At 58.3% G+C, this 21,644-nt stretch overlaps 1 protein-coding gene across 4 annotated transcripts in view; it reads right to left on the reverse strand.

Annotated features, from left to right (window-relative positions):
- The window catches only part of ITGB4 (integrin subunit beta 4), a 30,644-nt gene that overhangs the window by 3,261 nt on the left and 5,739 nt on the right, over window positions 1-21,644 (reverse strand). For 2 of the 4 annotated variants that reach the window (XM_032617731.1, XM_032617729.1), the window contains exons 6-32: window positions 21,235-21,331; window positions 20,878-21,049; window positions 19,243-19,506; window positions 18,831-18,920; window positions 18,417-18,539; window positions 17,838-18,002; window positions 17,587-17,663; window positions 16,665-16,867; window positions 14,572-14,675; window positions 14,353-14,451; window positions 14,064-14,193; window positions 13,197-13,319; window positions 13,001-13,107; window positions 12,218-12,251; window positions 11,853-12,041; window positions 11,486-11,589; window positions 11,112-11,170; window positions 10,957-10,980; window positions 9,800-9,948; window positions 9,526-9,705; window positions 8,556-8,704; window positions 5,642-5,846; window positions 4,681-4,838; window positions 4,159-4,339; window positions 3,876-4,013; window positions 1,888-2,070; window positions 1,669-1,800 (exon numbers count right to left, since the gene is read on the reverse strand). In XM_032617731.1, coding sequence (XP_032473622.1) covers window positions 1,669-1,800; window positions 1,888-2,070; window positions 3,876-4,013; window positions 4,159-4,339; window positions 4,681-4,838; window positions 5,642-5,846; window positions 8,556-8,704; window positions 9,526-9,705; window positions 9,800-9,948; window positions 10,957-10,980; window positions 11,112-11,170; window positions 11,486-11,589; window positions 11,853-12,041; window positions 12,218-12,251; window positions 13,001-13,107; window positions 13,197-13,319; window positions 14,064-14,193; window positions 14,353-14,451; window positions 14,572-14,675; window positions 16,665-16,867; window positions 17,587-17,663; window positions 17,838-18,002; window positions 18,417-18,539; window positions 18,831-18,920; window positions 19,243-19,506; window positions 20,878-21,049; window positions 21,235-21,331 — 3,639 coding nt within the window. Of the gene's footprint in view, window positions 1-333; window positions 532-1,668; window positions 1,801-1,887; window positions 2,071-3,875; window positions 4,014-4,158; window positions 4,340-4,680; window positions 4,839-5,641; window positions 5,847-8,555; window positions 8,705-9,525; window positions 9,706-9,799; window positions 9,949-10,956; window positions 10,981-11,111; window positions 11,171-11,485; window positions 11,590-11,852; window positions 12,042-12,217; window positions 12,252-13,000; window positions 13,108-13,196; window positions 13,320-14,063; window positions 14,194-14,352; window positions 14,452-14,571; window positions 14,676-16,664; window positions 16,868-17,586; window positions 17,664-17,837; window positions 18,003-18,416; window positions 18,540-18,830; window positions 18,921-19,242; window positions 19,507-20,877; window positions 21,050-21,234; window positions 21,332-21,644 lie in introns of all 4 variants that reach the window. The other 2 variants (XM_032617732.1, XM_032617730.1) reach the window with 2 other exon arrangements.

A 21,644-nucleotide genomic window follows, 5' to 3' on the forward strand; every position in this document is an offset into this window, starting at 1 on the left:
GGCCTGGCAGGACGCCCCTATGGACGGCCGCTGACCTCAGCCCCGGACTCACTGCCCCCGCAGTTGGCCCTGCCCTGGGGAGAGCCCAAACGCCTGCCCTTGGGTCCCCTGAGGCCTCTGAGGGGTCTCCTTGGGCACCAGGGCCTGCCCTGGACACAACAGACATGGAAGATTGGGGGCAGTCTAGCTTTGGGGAGAGCCCCAGCGCCTGCCCTGGGGTCCCTTGGCTCTGGGGTGGCAGCCGGGCAGCCTGGCCGCGGTGGGCTCTGGCTGGAGCCCGGAGGCAGCAAACCAGCGAGCCTAGGTGGGTGCGGGTCAGGGCAGGCTGGTCACCTCCCCCCCCGCCGGCAGCCCGCGCGCCCCCATCGGCGGCGCCGTCGTCCAGGGGCCCGTGGGGCGGCTCGGCGGTGTCGGAGGAGCGCCGGCTGCTGGCCGACAGGCGCGGAATGAGCTCCGGGGGCAGCCGCCATGTGATGCGCCGTAGGTCCAGCTCCTCCCCCAGCAGGGGCTCGAACTTCCAGCCGCTGCCGCCTTGGGAACAACGAAGGGCCCCGTTGGCACCGCCGGGGGGCGCGGGCGGCTGCGCAGAGGGGCTGGGGGAGGAGGTGGGCGGCGCTGTGACGTGAGCCCGTCCTCTGGCTCTCTGGGATCCGGGTGTGTGCCGGGGAGCCCGGTGGCCGGCGAGGCCCTCGCCCGAGAGGTGGAAGAGGGCGGCCCGGGCTGCAACTGGCAAGGGGAGACCCCTGGACCAGAGCCTGGGCTCTGCCGCCAGCTGTGAGGACTCCCTGCTCTGAGCCTCAGTTTCCCATCTGGATAACGGAGGGAGTGAGCTCTCCCCTGCCGGCCTCCCAGGGGCAGTTCCAGCAGCCGGAGTGCGTCACAGGCAGCCACGTGTACTGCAGCTGAGCTGGGGCACCTGCTGTGCACCAGCTGCTCTTTACTTCAGACCCTCAAAACCCTCAAGACCCTTGGGCTTGGGTTCCTTAAACCCAGGCTTGACACCATGGAGGCCTGGTGTAGGCGAGAATGGAAGAAAATACAAATCCTGAAGGATTTTCACTAATGGTAGCGTGTGATTGGCATCCCATTTCAGACCAGAAAACAGGCACAGAGAGGGTGATTCATCTGAATTCCTGCAGTGGAGTCAGAGCTAAAACTGAGTCCCCAAGAGTCCCAGTCGAGGGCTCTTTGCGTCACACTGTACAGGAATCAGGGAAGGAGGAGGAACAGGGCCAGTGTGGGGAGACACTGCTTTGTGGGCCCCAGAGCCAGGCCTGCCTCCTCCCACATAGCCCTGTCCCTGGGAGGTGGCCTGATTCCATGGCACTGCTGGGGAGCCCTCCAGTCTCAAAACTGTGTTTCCAGTCCCATGTGCACGAGCCTGTGTGCATGTACCCCAAGCACACGTCTTTCTGCCTGTCCTCACACACAGACGTGCACGCTATTCACGGGGGCCACGTCGGCTTTGTCCCCCCTGTACCCAGAGCCAGTGTGCTGCCTGCCAAACCGTTGGCTTTGTAGATGCTCGACTGGGGCTGAGAGGGGACTTCTGGTGTGACCGTCACGCCCAGTGCTCACTGGCCCCTTGGCTCTCTCTGGACACCAGTGACGGCCCCACCCTCTACCCAGGACCCCCACCTTCCTCGCAGGCGTCCCAGGCCCACTCACCAGTGTCCTCAGAGACGCTCGGCCTCTGGCTGCCTGTCGGGGAGCGGAGCACGTCATCGCTGTACATGAGGAAGCTTTCGTAGTCTTCCCCGCTCTGGGCGTCCACAATGGGGATGTCCGGGATGATGGGGACTGCAGGGCGGGAGCGGGTGAGCCAGGGCCCCAGCCTCGGCCTCCTGCCCGCCCCTGTCTGCCCTGTGCCTCCCACCCGCCACTCACTGGACATGGGCCGCTTGGGCTGGGTGGCCAGGTTGATGATGGCCTCCCGCTCAGGCCCCCAGCCTGCGCCGTTGCGAGCCTTGACCGTGTAGCGGTACGGCTGGGACTCCCGCAGGTTCTCGATGAGCAGCGTCCGCTTCTTGGGGCTGTCCACCAGCACCTTCTTCATGGGCCCGATGGGTCCTGGGACAGGGAGAGTGCTTCAGAGGGGTCATCCAGCTTCTGGCCTGGTGCATCCCTGCCTCTGGTGCACCAGGACTGTTGCACAGCCCCTGAACTGCACCCAGGAGTTTGGGGAACGAGTCAGGGAGCGAGCAACTGTTGAAACACAGCTGCGTGCCAAGCCCTGAGAACCTGGGTGTGACTGGCTTAGAGAAGCCTCTGCCAAGTTAAGTGGCAGAGACAGACTAGACTCAAGTCGGCCCCACTGTCACCTCTACCAGTTGCGTCCATGTGCGTCCGCGTGACGCTGGCTCCAGAGGCTTGGGCGCCCTCAGCACCTGTGCCTCCCTGTCCACAACCAAACCCCAAATGCACGGCTGCCCTGGTCACCTGGGCAGGGACAGGAGGAGAGAGGCAGGCCTGAACCTGCACCTGAGGACAGGCTGAGGCTTGTGAGAGCTAAGGGCGAGAGCAGAGGGGAAGCAGCTCTCCTCCACCACACCTAGAAGGGTGGACGCAAGCCCTGGGAGAGAGAAGGAAGAGACCCCAGGCTGCTCTAAGCAAGTTACGGTGCCTAGGCCCCCATGTGACAAGATGGGGCCCTCTATGTTGGAAGACGTCTGGGAGACCAGAAAATGTCCCAGTTGCCAAGGGGTCCAAAGGAGGGCTCTGGAAAAACAACACCTGCTAAGCTTCATGCTGTTTGTGTGCCCCACCGCGTGGCCTGCGGGACCTTAGTTCCCGAACCGGGGATCGAACTCGGGCCCCCTGCAGTGGAAGCATGGATTCTTAACCACTGGACCACCAGGGAAGTCCCTTGATGCTGTTTGGTAAGTAAACAGCTGTGCTCCAAGAATGGGCTGACGTTGGGCTGTCAGCCGGGGGAAGTCTCTAACCGCCCTCTCTCATCTCTGTCCACCAGGGGGAGAAGGGAAGGGGGCCACCCCAAAGTCGCTGATGCCCTGGGGCCTGCCTCGCACGTGCCTCAGCAGGCTAAGGCCGTGGGCTGAAACCATCAGTCATTCCTGGGATTAAAGGCTGGGTCAGAAAACACTTCCTGACAGTGGCCCGTGGGTGGAGAGCCAAGGATGTGGTACAGCTGCTGAGAAGGCTGTGCTTGGCCAGCCAGGCTAGTAAAGGGCAAGGAGCCCGAGACCCAGAACGATCCTGCTGCCCTCTGCCCTGTTGGGCCACCCTGGCGGTGGTAAGCCTGACTCGCTTTAGGGGCCACGGGTCCTATTTGGGGGTGGTAAGCTCTCCATCCCTGAGATGGGCCAAACGGAGGTGAGAGCGCAAGGAGAAGGGCCCCACACCAGGCGAGAGGCGGGACCAAGTTCCCTCAAATAGTTTCTCATCCTGACAACTGGCAGGGGTGGTCCCTCCCCTTTCCAGGACTGGGAGAAAAATAACAGTTCTGCCAGGTGCTTTGGCCTAGGGCTGCCAGATAACAATATTGCATGAAATGTACTAGAAAAATTGTCTGTTAGAAGTTCAGGGCGTCCTCTGCTTTTATTTGCTAAATCTGTCGACTCGACTCCGGCCCTAAGAGAACCGTGTAGGATCGAGCCATTCTAGTTACCTGCGTGGGCAGGCAGCCCTGGACCTGTGACCCCACTGCACATATATAATCTCAGGCCCTCCATCCCTACCTGCCCTGGGAGCTTCTGGGCCTGGCTTTGGAATGCAACTCAGCCCAAACCTGACCACAAACCTAACGATGCCCCAGGCAGTCAGACATATGGGCTCATCCACTGCCCGGGATGCTGTGACCTCCTCCCACTCTTTGCCCCCTCCCCGGGGGCAGAAGGAGAGGTCCAGATCCTTACGGCTGTCCTCGTTGACCAGGCCATAGCAGACCTCATAGGCTGTGATCTCGCCATTGGTCTCGGCCGGCTCGGCCCAGCTCAGCTGGGTCACGGTGGAGGAGACAACATTGAAGGCCAGACGCCCTGGCTCGCTGGGAGCTGGAGGGGGAGGGGATGCAGGAAGAGAGCTGTCAGCTGCAGAGAGGGGGCAGAGTTCTAGGGGGTCGGGGGACAGGGCTGGGCATGCTGGCAGCAGGGTAGCTGGGGGGCAGACAGGTGGATGGACAGAAAGGCGAGGCCTCACCTTCCGGGTGAGTGCGACAGGACACCAGGGAGCTGTAGGGGCCCTCGCCCTGCGCCCCGTAGGCGCACACCTTCATCTCGTAGTCGCAGTACGGGTACAGGTTGGTGAGCTCCACCGAGGGCATCTTGCTGTCGAGGAGGTGGGCTTCGGACTCAGAGTCACCCTGGATCCAATACTTCACCTGCTCCCGGGGCGGGGCTGGTCAGTAGGGAGCAGCTGGCAGAGCTGATCATCCCTCCACTGAGCCCTGCCCTCGTTTTACCCCCTTTGCGCACAGACAGGACCGAGTGACCTGCCAGGTTCACACAGCAGGGCTGGGGCAGGGCAGAGATGTTTCTGGGGTGGTGGGGCCACAGTCCAGGAACTTGCCTCTCCCCCGGGGAACAGATGGGGGTTCCCCCGTCCACTGAGGCCAAGCATGCCCTCTCCTCTCCCTCAAGGGCCCTCTGCCCCCCGGTGGGCCACCTCCCCACTATGTGCCCAGCCTCCCCCATCCACCACCCTCATTGCCCCCCACCTTACCCGGTACCCTGTTGGCTTGCCAGGAGGGGGCAGCCAGTTGAAGTGGATCTTCCGGGACCCGGTGGCCTTGGCATTGGGGTTCTGTGGGGCACCCAGGTCACCCCGGGAGAGTAGGGGTGATGATAGGGTCTGGCCCATTAAGTTCCCGTCCAGTTCATCTGTAGTGGGTCAAACCAGGGCAGGGGAAGCCAGCTGAGACACCCCGCTTTTGAGGGGGGCAGGAACCCACCGTCGCCACCAGGGGGCGCCAGAAGCCCAGTTAAAACATCAACGCTCCTTCCCCGCACCCCCCCTCAACTGAGACCTGCCAAAGGGGGTCTCTAGAGGGCTGGTGCCCCCATTAGTAAAGCACAGGGCATCCTGCCAAACTTGGAGGGGCCCAGGAGGGTCTCTGGAGGGATGAGAAGGAGGAACGAGTTTGCTCTCTCCCTTTGGCAGCCTAGGGTGTGTCCCACGTGAGAACATCTGGCTCCTCCCAACGCCCTCCATCACTCCTGGGCCCCAAGACTCCGCCTCCTGCCCCATCTTCTCGGCAAGCCTCCTCTCCGGGTGGGCTCGCAGACCCCACAATACAGTTCTCAGGACCCATAAGAACTGTTTCACCCCTTCTGGAAACACCTGCATTTTAGCTGGAATTAAGGCTGAAGTCAAAGGGCTAAGGCCCTTAGTGGTGGGATTCACAGCCAGCAGCAGGCCGGTGGCCACATGACCCCAGCCTCTCTGATTGAGAGTAGGGTTGCCAGATAAAGGCAGGATACCTAGTTAAATTGGAATTTTAGATAAACAACAAACACTTTTTTAGGATAAGTACATCCCAAATAGTGCATGGGACATACTTATACTACAAATGTGGTTGTTACTTATCTGAGATTCAAATTTAACTGAGCGTCCTGTATTTTTACTTGCTAAGACTGTCAAGAAGCCCCCAGCCCTGCTTAAGCTGACTGCAGACTCTGCCTACCTTGGTCCCCAATGATAACAGTGGCAGACTGGGGCTGGCCCAGGCGAGCCCCAAACTTGGGGTTGCTGAGTTGGATGTAGAAGCGGCGGGTCTGGCAGCCCCGCAGGAGGGAGTCCATCTCCTGCAGCTCCAGGAGCTTCACCTGCAGCTCCTTCCAGGTCTCCCCAGGTTGGAATAGCAGTTCGCCCTCTGTGGGGATGTAGTCCTGGGAGTGGGAAGGGGTCAGGGTCAGACCAGGCCTGGGAGAATGAGTAACGGCCACACACCCCACCCCAACCTCACAGATAATGCAGAGACCCTCACACACAGACTGTCCCACGTGGACACGGAATGGCTTATGTTTCTACAATACCTCTTGCACGTCAAGCGCATTACAAATATTAGCTTGTTTACTCCTCAGGGCAGTGTGAGGTAGAGATATTATTGTCCCCATTTTACAAATGAGGAAACTGAGGCACACAGAGGTGAAGAAACTTGCCCAAGTTCACACAGGTAGTTGTGGTGGAACCAGCATTTGAACCAAGGCACAGAGACAGGGATGCAGATATGGAGGGTCGCATACAGGCAGGCACTCAGCCCGGAGAGCTGAGATTTGCAGGCCCCAGACAGGGAGGGAGGAACTGTACCCCGCACTGGGGCTCCGAAGTCTGGATCCCACAGTCCCCAGGCCCTGCCTCCGGGGTGGGGTGCTGCCAAAATCTCCAGCTTTTTTTTTTTTTTTTTTTCCCCAATGCCCCAGAGCTTTCCTGAGCTCCCGTCACATGACGCCACTAGGTGGCACTGCAAACTAACATTCAATTCCAGGCACTGCTAGCCAGCCGCACTGTGCAGAGAGGGACAAACTCAAACGCTGCAAAAACCCAGAAAGAAAAGCAGGAGTTGCCTGCAAGACAACTGACCTCGGGGGGGATGCTTCAAAAATGTCCAGGTGACAAAAGACAAAGCCGGGGAATTATTCTAGATTAAAGGAGACTAAAGACACATGACAACAAAATGCAATGTCATACCCTTGATTGGTTCCTGGATCGGGGGGAAAAAGCTATAGAGGACATTACTGGGACATGTGAACATGGGGGGATCCGAATATGGACTAATTATTAATTATGAGGACAATGTGACATTTCTTAAGTCAGGTATTTCTGTCGTAGTTATGTAGAGTGCCCTTGTTCTTAGCAGGTGCCTGCAGAAAGGTTTAGGGTCTATGTGATGTCAACAACTTACCTTGAATAGTTCAGCCAACAAAAGTAAACAAAACACACTCTCTCTCCCTTTCTCTCTACAGTTATAGAGCTATAGATACATATATATATTCTCTCCCTTTCTCTCTACAGTTATAGAGCTATAAATACATATATACACACACACACACATGCATGTATACATCTATATAGAAAGAGAAAAAGAAAGCAAGGTCAATCTACGTAAAGAGTAAATGGGTGCTAATTTTGTTAGTCTTTCCATCTTCCTGTAGGCTGAAGCTTTTCAAGACAAAAAGTTGAAAAATAAAATGTTTTTAAAAATAGTTCAGGGGCTTCCCTGGTGGCGCAGTGGTTGAGAGTCCACCTGCCGATGCAGGGGACGTGGGTTCGTGCCCCGGTCCGGGAAGGTACCACATGCCGCGGAGTGGCTGGGCCCGTGAGCCATGGCCGCTGAGCCTGCGCATCCGGAGCCTGTGCTCCGCAACGGGAGAGGCCACAGCGGTGAGAGGCCCGCGTACCGCAAAAAAAAAAAAAAAAAAAAAGTTCAATCCTAAAGGATCTTTATAAAAGCATAACAGGATAGCCAGAATCTCTATAATACGGCACATTCAGTGAAAAGGTTCTGGGCATACAAATTCCTCTTTGGAGATTTTATGGGGAGCACTGGAGCAGTAATGAGAACTGTTCCTACCGATAAAAAGAATAGGGTGTGTGTCGGGATCATCTGAGTGCACACCTGCTCCCATGATTGCCAAGTGGGCTGGGCCTGTGGGCCAGTGAGACTAGACTTTATTACGTTTTGAGTGAAGTTTTGATGTGAATATTTTTAGTTTTAAAATGTTGGTAATAGGTATAAACTGGATAACTAATAAGAACCTACGGTATAGCACAGGGAACTCTACTCAATACTCCGTAATGACCTATATGGGAATAGAATCTAAAAAAGAGTGGATGTATGTATGTGTATAACTGATTCACTTTGCTGTACAGCAGAAACTAACACAGCATTGTAAATCAACTAGACTCCAATAAAAATTAGTTTAAAAAAACGTTGGTAGTAGGGAATTCTCTGACGGTCCAGTGGTTAGGACTCTGAACTTTCACTGCTATGGGCCCGGGTTTGGGTTTGATCCCTGGGTTGGGGAACTAAGATTCCACAAGCCATGCGGCATGGCCAAAAAAATAAAAAATAAAATGTTGGTAATAAATTTAGAAAAACAAACAGACCTGTAAGCCAATCCAAGCACACCCACCACCTGGACTGGGCAGTTCCCGGAGACTGGGGCCCAGTGATAAAGGGGACACTGCCCTACCACACGGCCCTCCCTGCCCTGAAGGGCTGCTCCTGTAGCACGGCCCAGAGACAGCCTGCCCGGCAACGACAGCCCAGGGACATGGGGTCTGTGATCCCACGTCAAGAGGCCCAGAGTCCCTGGACAGGGGCAGACGGAGGTGTCTATTTCTCTATGGAGAGTTTGGCTGTCCTGGTGGATCCTGGGATGTTGGGAGGGGGACATGGATGGTCTGGACATGATGAGACCTTGCTCAGGGCATCACTGGCACTTTTGGTGCCAGTGCAGGGTGGCTGGGCAGGTGGACATGTCCTTGGGAGGCCAGCCAGCGGCACCACCAGCATCCAGAGACTCAGGCAGCCGCCATGTCCTGCTCGCACCGGGCCCTCGGGATGCGCCCCTGACCCCGTGGTGCAGACTCACCCGGTTGCCCTGCGCTGTGTTGTCCTGCGTGCAGTAGGAGACCTGGGACTTGCCGTTGTCCAGGATACGCCGGATGACGGGGATGCGGGCCACGTGCTCCCCGCGGCTGACCAAGTACTCGGGCTGCTCAAAGGACACGATCCCGCTGGCTGCAAGGAGCCAGGCACCGGTCGGGGGTCTTGGCCACAGTCCCTTCTCAGCCCCCGCCCTCCCTCTGGCCCAGCCCAGCCCAGACTCCAGGAGTCTGCTTGTCACCCCTCTCTGGGGAAGGGCAGAGGATGGGGCTGGAAAAGTCTTGCAGGAAAAGTTGACAAGGCTGGAACAGTGTCCAACTAACATCTTGGAAGGGTCAGGGCAGAGAAAGGAGGCCGGGCAGGGGCAAGACCAGACATGAGAGCTGAGACTGAGTAGGCCTAAGTCCTGGGGTCCTGGAGCAGGTGGGGAGGAGGGGTCAGGGACCAGAACAGACCCTCCGGGCGCCGGAAAGATGGTTATCAACAAGTCCAGGTTCCCCGAGGAACCAGCAGGGAAGGCACCGTGGGTGACAGTGGTGTGACGCCTTGCTCACCCCTCTAGATAGGCTTGGGCAGAGGGAGGCCCCAGTCCCCTTCCTGCTCTGATGCCCTGCCATCCTAGGGGGGCCCCATTCAGTCTCCCAAGCTCAAAGGCCATAGGGGAAGAACAAGGAGAGGGGGATGTGCACTGGCTCCAGGAGGACGTAGCACCCTCTGGTGATCATAAGAGAAGCTCCCACACTGAGTGCTTACTACCAGGCACTGTGCGGAGACGTACAGCCGCACACTCCTCACAAGAGCCTGATACCCATTTTACAGATGGAGAAACCAAGGCTCAGAGGTTAAGTCACTTGCCTAGGCCACATGGCCAGGCCCCACTTCCACTTGGATTGAGGAGGAACAAGGGACCCCAGAGCCTCCCTTTTGGCCCCCCTGTCCCCCCCGCCCTGACCGACCTTGCTCCTTGATGATGGTGATGTTGACCAGGCGGCGGCCGAGGGTGGCAGTGCCCGCGGGCACGTCGATGGCCTCCACCAGCAGCTGCTTCTCATCATCGTCCTCAGGCCGGATGAAGAGAGGCACCCGCACGTCCACCAGCTCCACACCCTCCTGGAACTCCACCATGCCCCGGGCATCTGGGCGGGCGGTGGGGAGCCGTCAGATGGGGGTCAGGGGGCCGCACAGGGGTGGGAGGTGAGAGGGAGGGGCACAGGGAGCCTGGCCACCTACCCTGGTCTGCAGTGAGGGTGTAGTAGCCAGGGGCCACCTTGAGCTCGTGGAAGGCCCCCTGCTCCACATGCTTCTCCGTCAGCTTCAGCAGGGCCTGCTTGGCCGAGCGGGGCGCCATCAGCACCGTGTCCACAATGGTGTGGTCCTGCCTGGGGGCGGGGTTGGGTGGGGAGGTGTCAGCCTGGCCAGGAGGCTGGCACTTGTCCCGCCCCGCCTACCTGTCCTCTCTCCATCAGTGGACAAGATTCTAGGCAGCAAAAAGCAGTCATCAGAACCAGACAGGCCTAGAGGCCCAGGCTGGTCCCGGCATGGTGGGCCACCTCACCCTGCAGCGTCGGCAACCTCATCTGTGACATGAGGCTACCACTCCCACCCACCTCGCCAGGAAGGGCTGCGGAAGCAAAAGTAGAGTGAGGAGAGCATAGATGTGAAGGGTAGAGGCCCTGAAGCCAGACTGCCTGGGTTCAAATCCTGGCTCTATATCTTACCAGCTAGGTAACCTTGGGCAAGCTACTTAAGCTCTCTGATTCTCGGTTTCCTCAAATATAAAACGGGAATAGTAATGGTATCTACTTGGATAAGATAACCACACACATGAAGCCCTTAGAACAAGGCCTGGCCCGTTGTAAGCACTCAAAATGCTGGTCTAAATGGTTCTCACTGAAGGTGATGTGCTCAGTGAGAGCTGTATTCTGTTACTGCGCACGCAGTTCTGTCCTCTCTGCATGCTGTTCCCACCCCCACTTTTCCCCTGGGGGGGCTGGGACTCGGGGTAGGAACTGGGAAGGAGGTGTGTCACCCACCGGACCATCTTCTTGGCACCCAGCGGTGCCTCCAGGATCAAGGCGTTTGGCGTCGGAGGAGGGCTGCAGCTGGGCACCGGGCTATCCCGGGTACTGGGTAGGGGGCTATCGCCGGCACGAGGGCAAGGACTGGGTCTGCTTGGTTCCCTGTGGTTTTCCTGTTCTAGTACGGGGGCTGGCTTTTGGTGAGGGCTTCATGCTGGTATTTGCTCAATGAAGGTCCTACCCAAGGACATACAGACAGCCCTCCTTTCCAGTGGGATGGAGATGGAGATGGAGATTGGGGTGGGGGAGGGGGCAGAGGGGACAGGTACTTGGGGCTGGTACTACCCCACCTGTGTGTCTTCGACTCACTTTTTCCCGGCATTGGGCTGCTGCCTGTGGAGGACAAAGTGGGGAACGTGAGCCAGGTGGTCCCTGGGGTGGAGGCACGAGCTGCTTGGGGGAGATCCCCTGGCGTTGGCTACATGGGCAGCACCCTCACCCAAGCCCGGGCACCCAGGACCCACCGGAACTTGGTCTGCTGGAGCTTCTGCGCGCCTGGGATGTGCCTGTACACCTCGTGCAGCTGCCAGACAAGGAAGGGCTGTGAGGCTCGGGCCCTGGGGGAGCCTCTCCACCCAGAGCCATCCAGGCCCAGAGGACCTCTCGGGGTGGGCTGGGGGCGTGGCCATGGGCACGCACATTGCCTCCACCCTTCTGGAAGCATTTACAGGGAACAGATCCCAGGATGATCCCAGGCCAGGCACATGTCCAAGGAAGCCCTTCTTTCCTGCCCGGAAAAATCCAGGTTCCCCAGCTGCTTCCCTCTGCTCTCCCGCCACCTGGCTCACACCCAGCCCAGAGATGCCAGCTGCCTGGGATCGGTTTCTTTGGCCCTTACGTTCTCCTCCACTTCCTGGCGCAGCTGGTCACATTCTCGGGTGCCAGGCTTCAGTAGGTTCTCGGTGCAAAGGCGGGCAAGGCGCAGGGACAGCCCGTAGGGCGCTAGGGGCAGGCAGGGAGGGGTGTCGTCAGCCCCTTGCACAGTGGGCGCCGCAGAAGCCCCTTCTAGGAGCCATGCTTGGATAGGGGAGCACCTGAGGCTGATAGCACCATCAGGAAGGATAGAAGGCAGCCAGGCCTGTGCCTGCACCCCAGTACCCAGAGAAAATAGGAATGGTGTGATCCCGGACCTGGGAGCAGCGGTGAACGTGCCCCGGGCCCCAAGGGCAGCCCCAGGACCTGCGGTGCCTGGCCCTGGCCCTCACCCAGCTCCGTGGGGCTGATGCCGGCAGCACGCGAGGCAGAGCCAGGCCGCTGCACGTTGGCGGTCTTCCAGCGGACCGTGTCGCGCCCCTTGAGGTTCCCGCCGCGCAGCAGGGGCGTGTCCAGGTGATCCGAGGCCATCAGGTTCGCCCGCAGCATGTAGTGGTCTTCCTTGAAGCCCACCATGTGACCTGCGGGACAGGGTCCTCACACTGGGCCGCTCCCTAGACCTTCCCCACCACACCCCTGCAGGTGGGACCCCGGGGCCTCCCGCCTCTGTTCCAGACTCGGCCCCCGCTTCCCCTCCACCCCAGCTGGAAGGAAGAGCGGGCAGAAGCCCGCCACCCCTGCTGATGCTGGCCCGTACCTCGGTTGCAGCACGGGAGAAGGGCCAGGCAGGCCTAGGAGACAAGGTGGGTGAGGACGAAAGCTGAGACAGCCACCCCAGCCTAGGTAAGCCCCTTCCGCCACCAACTGCCACCCATGCCAACGGTCCAGAGGGGGCAAAGGTGCCTTCCCAGACACCAGGATATCCAGGCAGCTGCAGGGGTCTAGGTGTGTGGCACACAAGGTGGGTACACAGAGGGTGATGGGGCAGAGGGTTCCCCAAATGTGTGCCAGGGGACCCTGGTCCTGCTGTATACTCTGGAAAGTAAAGGTTCTGTGATCAAACCCATTTGGGAAGCACGGAATTCCTTCCCCTTATAGTTTCACTATTCATACAACTAGATCAAAGGCTCTGAGAAGTCCTGCAGAGAAGAAACCGCTTTCTCAAATGTATTTGATCACAGAACTCTTTTTCTCTGTAACACACACTAATATCCCACAACGCTGGGGGTTACTGCAGTGTTGTCTCTGCTCCCTACAATGCAGTATCCCGTGCCATGCCGTCCTCCATGTTTTCCTGTCTCCTGTCTTTCCTCCCCAGTAGACTGTCAGCTCCTGGTGGGCAGAGCCCTTCCTTCCCTGTTAGCTCTCGTGACCCTTTGCACGTGGCTGACCCCCGGGCAGGGGCTCCCAGGTATCCAGCCACTGATGGTTGGCAGAGGTGAGAGGCTGGTGTGGGGAGGGCACCAGGGCTGGGCAGAACATGTGGGTTCGCTTGGCCTCTGCCACCTACAGGGACCCTGGTGGCGGGGGGAGCCCCCACCTTGCAGCAGGCACAGTACTTCCAGCAAAGCAGGAGCAGCAGTGCCGGGAGCAACAGGAGGAACACGAGCAGGGGAATGAGCCACCAGAAGGCGCCGGGGGGGCAGTCTAGGGAGGAAGGAGAGGAAGTCGGTACCACTTCCCCCACCGGGGTCCGACAGGCCACCCACACGACCCCGGCCGGCCCTCCAGCTCACCCTTCCTCCTCTGCACCAGGACGGTGCTGTTGGGCCCGGGGGCGCCATCACCCTCCACGGTGTAACTGTATGTACAGTCGTCATCCTCGTCCCGGAAGGAGCAGTACTCCACCACCTCCTCCGCTGCACCCACAGACGGTCGGCAGGGCACCCAACCCCACCCCGGAGCACCTTAGGGCCTGGTGAGGTGGCCGCTCCTCACCACAGCCCTACTCTGGGGCCCAGCCCGCCCATCACAGGGTGGGAGGCACCTCCCTGGGGAAGAACGCAAGTTCCCGGCAAACTGTGCATACAGCTGGGGCAAGGCGGGGGCTGCCCTCCAGGAGCGTCAAAGGCTGCAAATCTGTGCCCGTCCTGGGCATCACTCAGGAGCTGGGCTTCTACAACGTTTTTCTTTTTTCTTTTCTTTTTTTTTTTTTGGCCACACGTGGGATCATAGTTCCCCGACCAGGGATCGAACCCACGCCCCCTGCAGCGGGAGTGCGGAGTCTTAACCACTGGCCCGCCAGGGAAGTCCCTTCTAGAACACTCCTCTGACCTAGAGGAAAGGAGGCTGTGAGCCCCCACGGCCCAATTATGGGCCTTTGCCGTGTTCATGGCCCTACCCAGCTCTTTGCCCCTTGCCCAAGCCAGAAGCCATCTCCCCAGGTCTGGGTGCCCTGGCCAGACTGTGCGGCCCCTACCTGGGTCTGTGTGACCTGTCTGGCTTCTGTGACCACTCCCAGGTCTGGAACCCCTCTTTCTGGACTGCATGTCCTCAGTTTGGATTATGAGCCCCCTACCCAGCTCCACAGCCCTGCCCGGATGAGAGACACCACCTACCCCACCGGAAGCCCCCCTGCCTAGTCCTCTCTCCCCGCCCCGTACCTTTCTTAAGCTCATCCACCATCTTGACCTTGAAGCTGCACTCCTTACACTCGTGCCCCTTCTTTTCACCGGTGCCCCACGCCTGGCACTGCACACAGGACCGCAGGTCCTCACAGAGGCCCAGGCGGATCTGGGTGGGTGAAGAGGGTCAGACGGGCACTGTGTTGGGTGGCGGCCCCTGCCACGTCACACCCTCAGGCATCTCCTCTGGCGCCAGGCTCAGCCCCTCTTGTCCGTCTTGCCCCGTGCCTGGGGTCCCCATGCCCGTACCCAGTGGATCTGGCCTCACCGCTGAGTAGTTGATCTCACAGATGGTGTCTGTGTAGAGCGACTGTTGGTTGCAGTGGCAGCGGCCACACTCGCAGTAGCCACGCCCATTACAGATACCCTGAGTCAAGAGGAGGCACCAGTGAGCCAGCTGTGCCCCCACCCCTGCCTGAGAGGGAGGGTGGTCTTGACTGGGGCCCCCTCTACCGCCCCCCACTGTCTGCCTCATGCCCAGGCCTACCCCGTTGCTGTCGATGCAGGTGGCATTGCTGAGAGGACAGTCACAGCTCAAGCCTGTCCAGCCAGGCTCACACACACACTGGCCCATGGAGCAGCGTCCTCGGTCTGCAGAGAAGGGGAGGGGAGAGGAGAGGCACACTTGCACCTGCAGTCCAGGCTGCCCACTGGCTGGAGCTGCCTTGGGAGCTAGGATGTCTCCAGCCAGGGGCAGAGCCATCTCTTCGTCGCTTTCTTGGAACTCCCTTCTCTCCATTTCTCCCGCTCTATTGTGCCCTTCTACCTTCTACTCTGCAGCTGGGGTGATCACCCCAAAACATAAACCCAATCATGTGTCTCCCCTGTTTAAGAGCCTCTAATGAGTCCTGGCCAATGCAACAAGGTAAGAAAAAGAAATAAAACATAAGTTTCGGAAAGTTAAGAGATGAAAAACTGTCATCATTTACAAGTATCAGAAACACGCCACAAAATAGCAAGAAGAATCTATAAATAAGTTATTAGATTTCATAAGTGAGTTTAGCAAGGTGGCTGGATACAAGGTTAACATATAAAGAGTTAGAAAATGAAATTAAAAGCACCAGTGAGGACTTCCCAGGTGGCGCAGTGGTTAAGAATCCGCCTGCCAATGCAGGGGACACGGGTTCGAGCCCTGGTCCAGGAAGATCCCACATGCCGCGGAGCGGCTAGGCCTGTGGGCCACAACGACTGAGCCTGCGCTCTAGAGCCGACGAGCCACAACTACTGAGCCTGCATGCCACAACTACTGAACCCCACGTGCCTAGAGCCCATGCTCCGCAACAAGAGAAGCCACTGCTACAAGAAGCCCACGCACCGCAATGAAGAGTAGCCCCCGCTCACCGCAACTAGAGAAAGCTCGCACGCAGCAATGAAGTCCCAATGCAGCCAAAAATAAATAAATGTATTAAAAACACACACACACACACACACACACACAAAAGAAACACACCAGTGACTCCCTTTTGCCCAAAGGATGAAGTCCAATATCCTTACTAGAATAGGGGTTGATTAACTACAGCCTGTGGGCCAAATCCAGCTCACCACCTGCTTTTGCAAAAGTGTTATTGGAACAGAGCCACACTCATTTGCCTATGTATTGCCTAAAGCTGCTTTCTGCTACAATGGCAGAGCTGGGTAGTTGTGACGGAGACCATATAGCTTACAAAGCTGAAAATATTTAATGTATAGCCTTTTAAGAAAAAGTTTGGACTACACTAAAACTGGACCCAGCCTGGACTGGAACCCAAGCCCCTCGCAGTCTGGCCCTGCCTCCTTCCTGGCTGCATCTCCCTCCCCTCCTGTCTCAGCTTGGCCTGTGCCAAATGTCTGCCTTTCTCCAGACGTCCTGGGTTCTCCCTTCATTTCTCTGAGCACACCCTGGGGTGCGCAGGTGAAGAGAAGAAATGGCAGACAAAAGCAAGAACGGAGGAAAGGGTAGAAAAGCAGGGTCTTGACTCCCCGTGGCAAGTATACAGTTGGGGCTTAATAAGTATTTGGTGAGTGGATTTTCATTCATTCTCCTCCATTTACCCATTCAGTACTTCCATATGGCCCCTGTGGGTTCTGTGACCCCTGCCCAGCTCCGGAAGCCCTGGCCAGGCTATGTACCCATGGCCTGGGCCCACACTGTGTTAGGCCCTGTGGGGCTACAGAGGATGCATTACTCCAGGCCCTGTCTGCTAGAGATGTAGCATCTTCCGAGAGAGGAAAGATCGCCATGCCATATACCACCGATCACTGAGGTTGAGCTGGGTGGTACCCACTCTAGTGGGATGGGAGAGTGGAGAAGTGGGTGGGCACGGGCCGGAGGACCTCAGGGGGACATTCCACAATGGGGATTTCATGCTGGCAGGGGCCTTGGGCATCAAGTTTGTGGAGGAGGAGAGAGGTCCATGTTGGGGCTGGACTTAGGAGAGGCACTCAGGGAATCTGGAGGAGGGCTGGGCCTGAACATGGGGGTCCTGACTCCCAGCGAGGCTCTCCCAACATGGGTTCTGATGGCAGAGCCAGAGGCGGCGGGCAGGGGCTGGACACCCAGGCCACCCTCTCGGCTTCACCCCACCTGGGCCAGTAGCTCACCGTTGCAGAGGAACCCGGAGGCACGGGGGCACTGGAAGTTGTCGTATTCACAGAATTGACCCTCATAGCGGCCGTCACCATAGCACACGCAGTGACCGCATTGGCACTCGCCCTGCCCCGAGCACAGCTCGTCCTCACCCTCCCGCTGGCAGGGCGCCAGGTCGCTCAGGGAGCCAGTGGAGCAGTTACAGGTCTTGCCGCTCCTGCGGGAGAAGCCAGTCACTTCTGCACGGCACAGCAGGAAGGCTTTCACCATCCCATTTTACAGATGAGGAAACTGAGGCTCTAAGTGGGCCCCTGTGGGTCTGAGTTATGTAGACAGCAGGGGCTGAGCTGAGACTCAAACCTCAGTCCCCTGAGACCCTCCTCCTATCCCTTCCTCAAGTCATGACAAACTTATTCAATGTCTTGAAGCTTGAAAAGCCCTTACTCTTACTAACATTCTCTTATGACCCCCTTCTGCTCAGGTAACAGGTGCCCATGGCTCAGATACTAAAGGCCCAAAAGGGATGGAGGGTAAAGTACGTCTCCCTCCTGTGTCCGACCCACAACACCCTAACGGCCACCACTGCCCTGATTCTTACACATATTCCCAGCGGTAATCCTATATATCCATATATTTCTTTTTATTTTTTGGCCACGCCATGCAGCTTGCGGGATCTTAGTTCCCTGACCAGGGATCGAACCCGGAGCCCCGGCAGTGAGACCGCTGAGTCCTAACCACTGGACTACCAGGGAATTCCCATATCCATGAATTTCAAAGTGCTTTGAACCGAATCCACCTGCCAACTAGACATACCCCTTTCCTAGCCCTTTCTATGCCCAGCTGCCAACCCACCCTCAGCAGCCTACTTGGTGTGCCCAGCCCCTTCTCTGGGAGCTGCCGGCATCCTGGGTGCTGGCTTCACCCTCCCACACTCACCAGCCCTCATTGCACACACAGTGTCCGCACATGAAATCCCCGTTGGAGCTGCAGCGAGATGACCGCTCCTCTTTTTGCTGGAATGAAATCATGGTGGGGTGGCTGGGGGCGTGAGGGATGCTGGACGCCGCCCCTCAGGGAACCCCGAAAGGGAGTCGTGGCTACAGGATGCTCTGCTGTGTTACTCAGGGCCCTGGGGTGGTCGGCTTAGCCTCTCCCTCCCTCCGCAACCTGGCGGGGCAGCATCATACCAGCTCACAGGAGCACACGTCACAGACGATGTCCACGTCCATCTTGAGGCCATTGGAGAAGGAGGGCTTCAGATGGATGTTGCCCTTCTGGTCCGCTTCTGGCAACTGGCACACGTGAGTCCCGTCCAAGTCCTCGATAGCCCGCAGCTGCACTTGGTATGTGCCCTGCAGGGACCCCACTCTCAGGCAAGGCAGGCCTGGACAGACCACCAGGGGGCAGTTGTGCCTGAAGTCTCTAGGCCCTCAAGCTCCAGGGATGTGTCTGGCCCCTGACACCCAGCTCCCTGCCCGCCCTTCCTCAGGGCTGCGAACTTGCTCCCTCCAGGCACAGCCACGGTAACAATAGTACCAACAGTAACCAGGGTTGCTTTTGGCCCGTTCCCTCATCTTAGCAACCCTGAGCTCCAAGCTGATTGGCCTCCACTCTACAGATGAGGACACGCCAAGGGGCTGATCCAGAGGGCTTCAAACCCAGATCTGACTCCGGAGGCCATGCTCTGGACCTCTGTTCAGGTAGACCCCGCCCCGCAGGGCGCTGTGCCCGTCCTCCCCTGCCCCGGGACCCCCACGGAGGCGTACCACTTCCCCCCGCCGGATGAGAAAGGACCCAGTGTTTGTCTTCTGGAACATCCTGGAGGTGACCTCTGTCCGCAGGCCTCGGGGGCTTTCCAGGGCCCGGATGTCCAGGTTGGAGCGGATACGCTAAAAGAGAGCAGGCGATCAACGGCCTGGGGGTACCCCGGGCTCACCCAGCCTGGCCTGGCCTGTCTGTGCTGCACTCCCACCTACACGGAGGCCTGGGGTGCTGGCGGGGGTCGGGGGTGGGGGTGGGGGTCAAGGGAGAAGAGCCTGCAGGAACCTGGGGCCAGGCCCAGGGGGCGCTCCTCAAGGACTGCAGAAGACCCTTCCTCCCTCCTGTCCTATTTCCCAGTCCTCTGCCATTCAGCCTTCTCTCCAGCCCCGCCCCAGAAAGGCTCAGACTCGAGCCCTCACGCTGAAGGCGTCCTGCAGCACGTCCACGATGTTGGAAGAGTCCTCCTGCAGCACGCCCAGCGAAGAGACAGGAAAATACGAGGACAGCTTCTGCAGGAGAAAATGCCAGGCCGGGGCTCAGCCTCCCACAAGGGTCATCTCTTTGAATCCAGACAACACCTCTGGGGTTCGCTCACCTGGCAGATGGGGAAGCTAAGGCCTGGCGCCTGCTGTGCATTCCAGAGCCTGTGCTCTCAGCCCCCACCTGCTTGGTGGGGGGGGGCTGGGGAATGGGCACGTGGACTCCTCTTCCCACCAGGGCCCATCCCAAGTTTCGGGAAGGAAGGGAGGAAGGCAGATGGGGGTGTCTGAGAAGTTCCACGGACCCTCCCGTCCGCCCCCATCCTGCCCTGTGAGGCCCCGGCCCCCGCACCTCGTAGTAACTATAGGAGTAGTTGGTGACTGCGAAGATGGGGATGATGTTGTGCCGGTCGAGCAGGCGCACCAGGGTGGGCACCGACGGGTAGTCCTGTGTCCCGTACTGGGTGTAGGTGCCCGTGGTGTCCAGGTGGCACTCCTCGTCGTTGCGCTTCACGATGCCAGCCAGCACGTTGGCGCCATCCGCCTCGTAGTGGAAGGCCGACTCGGTAGAGAATACCAGCAGGTGGGTGCTGTCGGGGCGCCAGCCGATGTGCCTCTGGGGAGAGCGAGGAGGGGTGCCCGTGGAGCAGGGGACCCTCGTCACAGCGTCGCGCACAGTGACAGCGAAAGCACGTCCCAACACGGCGCTCAGCGAGGACACAGGATTAACAGCCTGACGACCCCAGGAATGACGCACGTGACAGACGGCACATGAGTGATGACGGGGATAAACAGAAACCAGCGACGGGAAGTGGGAAACGAGCAGGGGCTGTGCCCACAGTGGGCGCCACGCAAGATGTGAACCAGGCTCATGCAGCTGTCCCCACGAGGTCTTAACCACTCTGCGAGAATATCTCAACTGCACAGAAAAACGTACACCGTGCAGCATTTAACGGAAGAGTTAAAATAGGTACAGCAAGTGGCATGTGGCAATTCGTTTGAGAAATACATGGGATCGGGGCTTCCCTGGTGGCGCGGTGGTTGGGAGTCCGCCTGCCGATGCAGGGGACACGGGTTCGCGCCCCGGTCCGGGAGGATCCCACGTGCCGCGGAGCGGCTGGGCCCGTGAACCATGGCCACTGAGCCTGCGCGTCCGGAGCCTGTGCTCCGCAACGGGAGAGGCCACAGCAGTGAGAGGCCCGCGTACCGCAAAAAAAAAAAAGAAATACATGGGATGATTTTGAAAACCATGTATTACAAGAGAAAATGTTTATGACAGCATTAGGTGAAAAAAAAAAAGCAAGTTTCAGAACTATACATACACTGATTCCAACTATATAAAATAAGGAAAAGGGAACAAAATATGCTGGTGGGGTATCAGTGGCCGGCTGTCTGATGGTGGTGAAATTATGGGCAATTTCTGTTCTTTGTTTTCCAAATTGTCTGTAATATGGATACATTATTTTCATTTTTATTTCTTATTTTTTAATTTTGTTTTATTTTTTGGCCACGCCATGTGGCTTGAGAGACCTTAGTTCCCCGACCAGGGATGGAACCTGGGCCCCCGGCAGTGAAAGTGCTGAATCCTTAACCACTGGACTGCCAGGGAATTTTCTTTTTTGTCTGTGGATACATTATTCTTTAAATGAAAAAACTGATGTGCACATAAAAAGAAGTGCCCTCTTCCAGCACAGTTGGAGACCGGTATTAACAGGGAGGTTGGGTGGGAGGCTGGCCTCAGGGCACTGAAGATTCCAGAATCCCAAGACTCATGTCCGCCTCACTGGCCAACACAAAACCAGGCTGTGACTGCTCAGGCCCTGATACCTCTAAACTTGGATTGGAATTGAGGGTCCCCCAGTGGGTCTGAGCTTGTCTTAGGGGATGGAGGCCCCAGCCTGGTACCAGAGCAGGCCAGTGGGCAGCTCATGCCCTTGTTGAAAAGCACAGCCGGGTCTAGGCCAGCAGGACCTGCCCCGGCACTCACGGTGCACACGGCCGTCTGCAGGATGGCATCGAAACCTCCTTCGGGGGCGTCCAGGTTGCCTGAGATCCGCTCTCCCTTTAGCTTGTTCCGGAACTCCTCCACGTCTTCCGTCAGGCTGATGACGTTTTTGAAGGAGAAGGGGGGGTCACTGTTGGGCCAGGGCTCCTTCAGCCTGGGCGGAGGTGGGAAGGAGAGAGTCAGGGAGGGAGAAAGTCAGGGGAGAAGACGCCCACAACCCCCTGCCCACCCTCTCTAGGGACCGCCCCTGTGGCTCATTTCAACCTGAAAACTTCAAAGTGCTTGGGTGGAGAGGGCGTGGGCCACCTGGCCAGGACCCCTGCCCCCTTGGTCACTCACTTCTCGGGCCTCATGTCTGTCTGAGGGACGCTAACTTTGTCCACGAACTTGCCAAATCCAATCGTGTAGTCGCTGGTGAGCTGCCTCAGGACCTGGGCTAGGCATCAACAACAAAAAAAGAGGGGACAGCTGAGCCCCAAGAACCCCACATCAACACAGGAGCCGGGGGCTGGCTTGGGAAGGAGGAAGAGGAAGAACAACTTATTGTCACCACTTTGCATGTTGGGCGTCAGCTCACGCATATGACAGCCCTTGTCCTTATTTACAGATGAGGGAAATGGGACTCGGGGGACCCAGAGTTGTGCATGCAGCTAGTTGGAGGGTGCGGCCGGGGAGCTGGACCAGCCATCTGCAGAGCTGGGAATTAACCTCAGCCTCATGGCAGCTGGTGCCCTCCGTGCCAGCACCAG

Source organism: Phocoena sinus, chromosome 20, assembly GCF_008692025.1.
Source record: "Phocoena sinus isolate mPhoSin1 chromosome 20, mPhoSin1.pri, whole genome shotgun sequence".
Taxonomy (NCBI): domain Eukaryota; kingdom Metazoa; phylum Chordata; class Mammalia; order Artiodactyla; family Phocoenidae; genus Phocoena; species Phocoena sinus.